Source organism: Panulirus ornatus, chromosome 71 (genome assembly GCF_036320965.1).
Source record: "Panulirus ornatus isolate Po-2019 chromosome 71, ASM3632096v1, whole genome shotgun sequence".
Taxonomy (NCBI): domain Eukaryota; kingdom Metazoa; phylum Arthropoda; class Malacostraca; order Decapoda; family Palinuridae; genus Panulirus; species Panulirus ornatus.
In genome coordinates this window covers 16079025-16089270 of record NC_092294.1, presented here as the reverse complement: position 1 = coordinate 16089270, position 10246 = coordinate 16079025, and the positions used below count along the sequence as shown (strand labels likewise).

Here is a 10246-nt window from a genome sequence, read left to right as displayed (position 1 = left end):
TGTATTGAGGTAGCATAGAAATGCCCTCTCACCGTATCTTACGTCCATGACCTCAATTTTAGTATGTATATATATTTTTTTGTCCTTGTGTATACAGGGGCAAGTACATGGAGGTAATTTTTAACCTTTCTATAATCATTTCTCTAACTTTTTCCTGTAGAACAACTTTCTGAAAGCTTAAGCAATTGTCTGTAAGGTATGGTTACATAGAACTTAAAGTGTCGTGCTGTATATATATATATGTATTTTTTTTTCTTTTCTTTTTAAGATACAGCGTTAGCGTGACTGTATCTGTTGCCTGGCAATGAACATAAACAAACTACAGTGGCTTTTAGAGAGCATTTCTAGTAAATGTTTTTTCAAAGACTATATCTCCCAAATATGTGCTATGACGTGTGTGTGGAATAATATGTATAAATTACGATTATAGACGAAAGTTTTCACGTGAATGGTATATATGTGCAAATAGAACCCCCCCACTCAGGCTTAAGTTTCATTAAACGACGCTTGTTTTCATATTGCTTCAGGGTTGAATGGTCGGCGGCTGATGGGTCTCTCCGCCCCAGGTGAACGATAGTAATTGGGAGTTATCGGTCGGTGGTGGTGTTTACCTGTGTTGCTACGACACATCGTAACGACCATACGACATTAGGCATCTTGCTGCCAGAGGTACAACATTTATTTACTAAATTATATTACCATCAAAATACCTTGTTATTGAGATTAAAAATTTGTACTTGGGGATTAAGTATAGTACTGTAGTTAACTACCACGACCCGTTAATAGATGTAAGAGGATGAAATAAACTTGGGATAAATGGTAATTGTTTAATAAAGTAATTGGCATCTCAATGGCTATTCACGCGACCCATGACAGACACGAGTTACCCCTGGTCGGGTCAAGGTGGTTCGAAGGTGTGAGGCCTTTTATTTCCCTTTGGTTTAGTGGCTAGAAGGACTTTTAAACCGGGAATATTGTGAAATAACAAGTTAAAAGTGAGTTACTTACGATTGAAGTGTTTTACAGAAGCAGCAACGAGAGGAGGAGACGTAGTTTGAGAATTACTTTGGAAATTTGGAATTTTAAACCCCCTAGGTAAGGCTCCATGCTTATATATATATATATATATATATATATATATATATATATATATATATATACATATTAATTTATTTATTTATTTTATATATATATTTTAGACCCTCTGGGTAAGGCTCCATGCTTATATGCAAAGATATATATATATATAATTGAACTTGATTCGCTTTGTATGTGATTTCAGTTATCGTTTATCACTTCGTTATCACCGGGGGACTGGTTTATTAATTACTATGAAATATGTGTATAATTATTCAATAGAGAAATTTGTTAGCAGTTTTGATTTGTGGGTTTATGGACGGTTTTTCTATATGGAAAATTTTTTTTCCAGTTACTGTGAAATAGATTTGAGGGTTAATTAAAAAAGAAATTGATGATTTTGATAGAAATTACATATTTTTGATAAAAATTGCATATTTTTGATAAAAATTACATATTTTTGATGAAAATTGCATAATTTTGATAAAAATTGCATATTTTTGATAAAAATTACGTATTTTTGATGAAAATTGCATAATTTTGATAATGACATATTTTTGATAGAAATACATATTTTTGATAAAAATTACGTATTTTTGATAAAAATTACATATTTTTGATAAAAATTACATATTTTTGATAAAAATTACATATTTTTTCTGCTTGTGATCACATATTTATCATATTTTTGTTGAACAAAAATTAGATAAAAGATCAAATTATTGAAGATGTTCATTATATGTTGTGTATATCTAATTTAAAAAAATCATATGTTTCTAATACCATAATTAATATTTAATTAGAATACTCTCCATTTAAATGTGGTACGTCAGTGGAATATACGTATATGTGTGTTTCCTGGCGCTACCTCGCTGATGCGGGAAACGGCGATCTAGTAAAATAAATACAAGATTAATAGTATTTTGATATAAATTTATATGTATTTTATGGCTGATTTGTCCAATTTCCCGTAATTTATTAGTTGATCGAAATGGATATAGAATTTGTATATTAAATGCATTATCTGAAAGGAATATAGAAGTTTGTGACATATTTTGAGTCTAATATAGTGTACTATATATTTCTCACAGGTCCAGAGTCTCATGGTTGGAGCGTGCGGGAGTGATGTCATCGCTTCTGGTCCAGTAACACTCCAGGATGCAGTGGGAAGCCATGGCGTCATCCCCACCGGTCCAATAGAAGTTTAGCATGCAAAGGTGAGTCATGATGTCACCGTTTTACTGGTCCAATAACAGGACGGCATTCAGAGCAGGGCCATGACGTTGTCACTGATGATGTATTAAGTGGGTGGGGGGAAGGGGGAAATAGTGAGCGATGACATCATAGCTACTGGTCCAATGAAAGTCCGGCATTCGGAAGGGAGCTATGACGTCACCGATGGCGGTCCAATAGCAGACCAGCATTTCAGATGTGATCCAAGACGTCATCTTCGTGCATAATAGATAGATCTAATGATAGATTTAGGCTACATTCAGTAATTTCTTCGGTAATTACAGACATTATCAGAGTTGACGGGTGTGGAAATGACAAGTTTGCGTAGAGGAGAAGGCTCTAGATGTTTTAAATAGGAGAGTTTTGATACGTGTTACTTAAAAGTGGTTTAAATAAAGCACTTATCTTATTTAAGATCCCTAAATTGTTCTCTTTATCAATTTTATGGGTGTAGATAATTTCAGTTACCTTTAGGAAATACATTTTAGGACTTTATAAACGACTTTAGGTCTAGATCATTTCAGTTACCTGAAAGAGAAATAGGTTTTAGGAATTTTTTTAAAAGACTTAAATGTATGATGGATGTTGGAGTGATGTCAGAGAGAGATAATTATTCGTTTGAAAATAAATAAATAAATAGATAAATCCATTTATAGATGTTGGTCGTAACTACTACCTACCCCCCCTTCCCCAATCACCGATGTAGGTCGTGTGTGTGTGTGTGTGTGTGTGTGTTTGAGTGTGTGTACGTGTGTGTGTGTGTGTGTTTGAGTGTGTGTACGTGTGTGTGTGTGTGTTTGAGTGTGTGTACGTGTGTGTGTGTGTGTGTTTGAGTGTGTGTACGTGTGTGTTTTTGTGTGTGTATGTGTCTGTGTGTTTGTGTGTATGTGTGTGTGTGTGTGTGTGTGTGTGTGTGTGTGTGTGTGTATGTGTGTATGTGTGTGTGTATGTGAGTGTATGTGTGTGTGTATGTGTGTGTGTGTGTGTGTGTGTGTGTCTTCCTTAAATATCAGGGGGGGGGGAGAAGGCTGTGTGGGGGGGGGTGTCATCAATAATACACCCCCAACCTTTTACAACCTCCTCCCCTCTCTCCCCTCTCTCTCCCCTCTCTCTCCCCTCTCCCCGATAACTTGGCCCGCCCTCAGTCCCTCCCCAGCCGATCTCGCGTCCGGGATGGCGTTATATCGGCAGAGGCCAAGGACGAAGGATAGGAGAACTCCGATATGCTGACCAAGAGACGCTACCACTATCCCCCGGGGTGAGGCTAGCCTTCTATCCCTAGTGAGTGCATAGATCTATCCTCACGCCCCTAGTGACTGTATAGATCTATCCTCACGTCCCTAGTGAGTGTATAGATCTATCCTCACGTCCCTAATGACTGTATAGATCTATCCTCACGTCCCTAGTGACTGTATAGATCTCTCCTTACCCCTAGTGACTGTATAGATCTATCCTCACGTCCCCTAGTGACTGTATAGATCTATCCTCACGTCCCTAGTGACTGTATAGATCTATCCTCACGTCCCCTAGTGACTGTATAGATCTATCCTCACGCCCCTAGTGACTGTATAGATCTATCCTCACGTCCCTAGTGAGTGTATAGATCTATCCTCACGTCCCTAATGACTGTATAGATCTATCCTCACGTCCCTAGTGACTGTATAGATCTCTCCTTACCCCTAGTGACTGTATAGATCTATCCTCACGTCCCCTAGTGACTGTATAGATCTATCCTCACGTCCCTAGTGACTGTATAGATCTATCCTCACGTCCCCTAGTGACTGTATAGATCTATCCTCACGCCCCTAGTGACTGTATAGATCTATCCTCACGTCCCTAGTGAGTGTGTAGATCTATCCTCACGTCCCCGAGTGACTGTATAGATCTATCCTCACGCCCCTAGTGACTGTATAGATCTATCCTCACGTCCCCTAGTGACACTATAGATCTCTCCTTACCCCTAGTGACTGTATAGATCTATCCTCACGTCCCCTAGTGACTGTATAGATCTATCCTCACGCCCCTAGTGACTGTATAGATCTATCCTCACGTCCCCTAGTGACACTATAGATCTCTCCTTACCCCTAGTGACTGTATAGATCTATCCTCACGTCCCCTAGTGACTGTATAGATCTATCCTCACGTCCCTAGTGACTGTATAGATCTATCCTCACGTCCCCTAGTGACACTATAGATCTCTCCTTACCCCTAGTGACTGTATAGATCTATCCTCACGTCCCCTAGTGACTGTATAGATCTATCCTCACGTCCCTAGTGACTGTATAGATCTATCCTCACGTCCCCTAGTGACTGTATAGATCTATCCTCACGCCCCTAGTGACTGTATAGATCTATCCTCACGTCCCTAGTGAGTGTATAGATCTATCCTCACGTCCCCTAGTGACTGTATAGATCTATCCTCACGCCCCTAGTGACTGTATAGATCTATCCTCACGTCCCCTAGTGACTGTATAGATCTATCCTCACGCCCCTAGTGACTGTATAGATCTATCCTCACGCCCCTAGTGACTGTATAGATCTATCCTCACGTCCCTAGTGACTGTATAGATCTATCCTCACGTCCCTAGTGACTGTATAGATCTATCCTCACGCCCCTAGTGACTGTATAGATCTATCCTCACGTCCCTAGTGAGTGTATAGATCTATCCTCACGCCCCTAGTGACTGTATAGACCTATCCTCACCCCTATAGTGACTGTATAGATCTATCCTCACGCCATAGTGAGTCTATTGTTCGTTCTATCCACCACCGCTCCGGTGGATAGACGTTGGATGGCGGTGGATAGATTGGAACGGATTGTGGTTGAATTGTGGTGATAATGGTTGCATTGTGGTGGTTAGTAGCGCTCAGTGCAGGTGGTGTACAGTGCTCAGTGCTGGTGGTGTACAGTGCTCAGTGCTGGTGGTGTACAGTGCTCAGTGCAGGTGTGCAGTGCTCAGTGCTGCTGATGTACAGTGCTCAGTGCAGGTGGTGGACAGTGCTCAGTGCCGGTGGTGTACAGTGCTCAGTGCTGGTGGTGTACAGTGCTCAGTGCTGGTGGTGTACAGTGCTCAGTGCAGGTGTGCAGTGCTCAGTGCTGCTGATGTACAGTGCTCAGTGCAGGTGGTGGACAGTGCTCTGTGCTGCTGGTGTACAGTGCTCAGTGCAGGTGGTGTACAGTGCTCAGTGCCGGTGGTGTACAGTGCTCAGTGCTGCTGGTGTACAGTGCTCAATGCTGCTGGTGAACAGTGCTCAGTGCTGGTGGTGGACACTGCTCTCTGCCGGTGGTGTACAGTGCTCATTGCAGGTGGTGTACAGTGCTCAGTGCCGGTGGTGTACAGTGCTCAGTGCTGGTGGTGGACAGTGCTCACTGCCGGTGGTGTACAGTGCTCATTGCAGGTGGTGTACAGTCCTCGGTGCAGGTGGTGTACAGTGCTCAGTGCTGCTGGTGTACAATGCTCAGTGCTGGTGGTGGACAGTGCTCAATGCTGGCGGTGTTCAGTGCTCAGTGCTGCTGGTGTACAGTGCTCAATGCTGGTGGTGTACAGTGCTCAGTGCCGGTGGTGTACAGTGCTCAGTGCTGGTGGTGTACAGTGCTCAGTGCTGCTGGTGTGCAGTGCTCAGTGCTGGTGGTGTACAGTGCTCAATTCTGGTGGTGTACAGTGCTCAGTGCTGCTGGTGTACAGTGCTTCGTGCTTAGATAGATAGATAGATAAAATAGATATGGCGAACTTTAACATTCATATTAATTTGGCAAAAATGGAGAATAAATATTAAAATTTTTATATTAATTTCATCGGGTGTTTGATAATGGCGTAGAATAATTTATATCTGCCGTGCCCAGATCCCTTTGGGCATAATTAATTACATCACTCAATTATTTTGTTAAGTTGTTTATTGATTTTGTTAAGTTGTTTATTGATTTTTATTTGTGGATCATATATTGATTCAAGATGTTAAGTCATGAATTTTCTTGAATATTTAAATCTGTATCTGTTGGTCGTCATGACCTGAATTTTTTTAATTTTTTTATACTCTGCATTAATCTTTTATGAAATTTTAATTCGTATTTTATAAATTGTATTAAAATTTAATCACAGATATTCAAACCAATTTGATCATGATTGGTCATGTGTCAAATAAACACTTAACCGATAATTCTATTTAAAACGCAAATTTTTTTTTAAAGTCCAAATTTATGATAAAAATCATAATAAAAATCAGATTAAAAAATTAAGTAAAAGGCAAATTTTTTAAAGTCCAAATTTATGATAAAAATCATGATAAAAATCAAATTAAAAAATTATTTACAACGCAATTTTTTTAAGTCCAAATTTATGATAAAAATCATTATAAAAATCAAATTTAAAAAAAATCGGTTGAGGTAAGGATGCGTTCACAACAGACAAGTTAGAACGAATAAAATCTTAGATTTTTTAAAAATTTGAACGCGACCTTTAAACATGGTAATTTACAGCCGTTTATTTAAAACATTTATAACTTCGAAAATGTCCAACTGATATTCCTTTCTTGGTTATCAAGTTTACGTAAAAATCTTCCGAAAAAAATAAAGAAAAATCAGTTTTTAAATGTCGTAGTTGAACTTAGATATTAAAATAATTTTTATAATTACTGTTAAAATTATTTCCGTTCGTTAGGATAGGTAGACGTGAGGAAGCCTTTGTGAAACACGATCATAAATTTCTTTTAATGAATAAATCTGACCTTTTAAACGCAATGATACGACCTTTTAAAGCACGACAAACTGACCTTTTAAACGCAACAATATGACTTTTTAAAGCACGACAATACAGCCATTTAAAGAACGATAATATGACCTTATGAAACATGATAATATGACCTTTTAAAACACAATACAGCCATTTAAATCACGACAATACAGCCATTTAAAGCACGACAATACAGCCATTTAAAGCACGACAATACAGTCATTTAAAGCACGACAATACAGCCATTTAAAACACGTCAATGCGACCTTTTAAAGCACGACGATCCAACCATTTAAAGCACGACAATACAGCCATTTAAAGCACGACAATACAGCCATTTAAAGCACGACAATACAGCCATTTAAAACACGACAATATGACCTTTTAAAACACAACAGTGCGATCCTATCCACGAAAGGACACAGGTCCTCGATGCGTGAGGGTACGGACGCGTTCTCGGTCGTGGCTCATCCGTTATCAACAATCTCCAGCGGTGTTACCATAACCCTCTAGCACTGGAACCTCACCAAGCCATATTATTACCAACCTCTTTTAATCCACCCTAAAAAAAAAGAACTGAGTATACCCCCCTTTATGATAGCATATCTTTATCGCTTATTTATCGAAAAAGTGTTAAATTGATCGTGATAATGCCCGGGTGGGGGGGGGGGGATATCTACGCTACGTACGCTTAAGTGTACCTCGCGTAAAGTTTAGGAGAGAGGGAGGGGTGTTTGACACGCGGGCTTGGCAACGCTGTCGGGGTGGGTATGTGACACAGTTGCCAGATAGCGCGTTATATCGACTCCCATTGAGCCGGAGGTGAAGTTTCTCGTCTTGTCTGTTATTATTGTTTATATTCCACTGTCATGATCTTGGATGGTGAAATTTTTTTTCTTTTTATATGACTGATTAAATCGACGATTATATGCCAAATATATGTTGATATAGTTCTATTCTTGTCATCTATAAATGATATAGACATAGAAGTAAACGTGTCAGGTCATTAGAGTGGCTGATTAAAGAGGAAACTCGAGTTAATTAGTAATTTTTAAAAAAGATATTGACACACCCCTCTTTCTTTATTATTCAGTAAAGGCGACTTTATTATTCCTCTTACCCGAATATCATAAATGAAAGTATATATATATATATATATATATATATTTTCTTTACTCTGTGTGGGTTATCTAATTATAAGTGAATACAAGTAATTAAATTAATATTAAGTTATTTATATCAACACTATTATCTCAATCCTATAGGATAAAATTCTCTTTGATAAAGATATTTTGTAGGTTATTTAAGGGTAATGATAATGGCGTTGGTTATTACGTTATTTATCCACCCCTCTCCCCATTTTCTTTACGTAATTACTTATCCCCCTCTCCCCATTTTCTTTATCGTAATTACTTTGTCTCTTTCAGTGTGGCCAGGCCCAGCTCGGCTGGCCTACGCGCAGCTCGTAGCGAAGGCAACTTACCCAATGCTGAAATGGTGAGTTGGATCCGGCCCTTATAGCCCTTAGGGGTAGTAGCCCTTAGATACAGGGGAGGGGTAGTAGCCCTTAGATACAGGGGAGGGGTAGTAGCCCTTAGATACAGGGGAGGGGTAGTAGCCCTTAGATACAGGGGAGGGGTAGTAGCCCTTAGATACAGGGGAGGGGTAGTAGCCCTTAGATACAAGGGAGGGGTAGTAGCCCTTAGATACCTTCTTCCCTTAGGCCTTTTAATCCCTGGTTATTGGCGGATTAACCCCAGGGCCTTTTATCCCGGGAGGTTTATTGACTCTGGCCCTGAGGGTTTTTTACTAAAGGTCTCATTCCAGCCTTATGGCCCTTAGGGTCATTTATAATGCCATTAGGTAAAAGGCAATATTATATTCAGGGTTTTTACTTGGACTTTTTAAACTTTTTTTTTAGTTGTAGAGTTTATAATTTGACCATTTATTGTGGTTATTAATCGTAGCCATTTATCCTTTCCTTTTTTATTAGATCCATTTATGTATTGGCCTTTTTATGATGGCTATTTACTATGGGTTTTTATCATAGCTGTTCTGGTCTATCGTGACCAATTGTTTGGCTTTTTATCATAGCCTTTTGTTTTGACCGTTTATTGTAGCTTTTTATTACAGCATTTTATTTGGGCCTTTTATAGTAGCCTTCTATCGTGGCCGTTTATTACAGCATTTTATATAGACCTACTCTTGTAGCCTTTTATCGTAGCCTATTATTAGGGCCTTTTATCTTCGCCTTTTTATTCCGGCCTTTTATCTAGGCCTTTTATTCTGGCCATTTATCTGGACCTTTTATCTAGGCCTTTTATCTGGGCCTTTTATCTAGGCCTTTTATTCTGGGCCTTTTATCTGAGCCTTTTATTCTGGTCTCTTATCTGGGCCTTTTGTCTTGGCCTTTTCAGCAGGGTGGTGGGATTGAAGGTCTGCGTGGCGTGGGAGGGTCTGCGCCGTGGCTCGTGGACAACAGGAAGACACGACTGAACGCTGCGCAGAACAGATACATACACACCGTCTCCTCCATCTTCGGCGACGAAAGTGAGTGACGGGAACTCCTGGGTGACGGGAACTCCTGGGTGACGGGCCAGGCCTGTGGGAACTCCTGAGTGACGGGCTAGGACTGTGGGAACTCCTGAGTGACGGGAACTCCTGGGTGACGGGCCAGGCCTGTGGGAACTCCTGAGTGACGGGCTAGGTCTGTGGGAACTCCTGAGTGACGGGCCTGGCCTGTGGGAACTCCTGAGTGACGGGCCTGGCCTGTGGGAACTCCTGAGTGACGGGCTAGGTCTGTGGGAACTCCTGAGTGACGGGCCTGGCCTGTGGGAACTCCTGAGTGATGGGCCTGGCCTATGGGAACTCCTGAGTGACGGGCTAGGTCGGTGGGAACTCCTGAGTGACGGGAACTCCTGAGTGATGGGCCTGGCCTGTGGGAACTCCTGAGTGACGGGCCTGGCCTGTGGGAACTCCTGAGTGACGGGCCTGGCCTGTGGGAACTCCTGAGTGACGGGCCTGGCCTGTGGGAACTCCTGAGTGACGGGCCTGGCCTGTGGGAACTCCAGAGTGACGGGCCTGGCCTGTGGGAACTCCTGAGTGACGGGCCAGGCCTGTGGGAACTCCTGAGTGACGGGCCTGGCCTGTGGGAACTCCTGAGTGATGGGCCTGGCCTATGGGAACTCCTGAGTGACGGGCCAGGC

At 41.0% G+C, this 10246-nt stretch overlaps 1 protein-coding gene across 1 annotated transcript in view; it reads left to right on the top strand.

Moving 5' to 3' along the window:
* Nucleotides 1–214: 214 nt before the first annotated feature.
* LOC139747978 (uncharacterized) overlaps nt 215–10246 on the top strand; it is a 29509-nt gene continuing 19477 nt past the window's right edge. The window contains exons 1-5 of the mRNA XM_071660489.1: nt 215–669; nt 1027–1095; nt 2169–2294; nt 8468–8537; nt 9458–9590. Coding sequence (XP_071516590.1) covers nt 2287–2294; nt 8468–8537; nt 9458–9590 — 211 coding nt within the window. The 5' untranslated portion in view covers nt 215–669; nt 1027–1095; nt 2169–2286. The remainder of the gene's footprint in view (nt 670–1026; nt 1096–2168; nt 2295–8467; nt 8538–9457; nt 9591–10246) is intronic.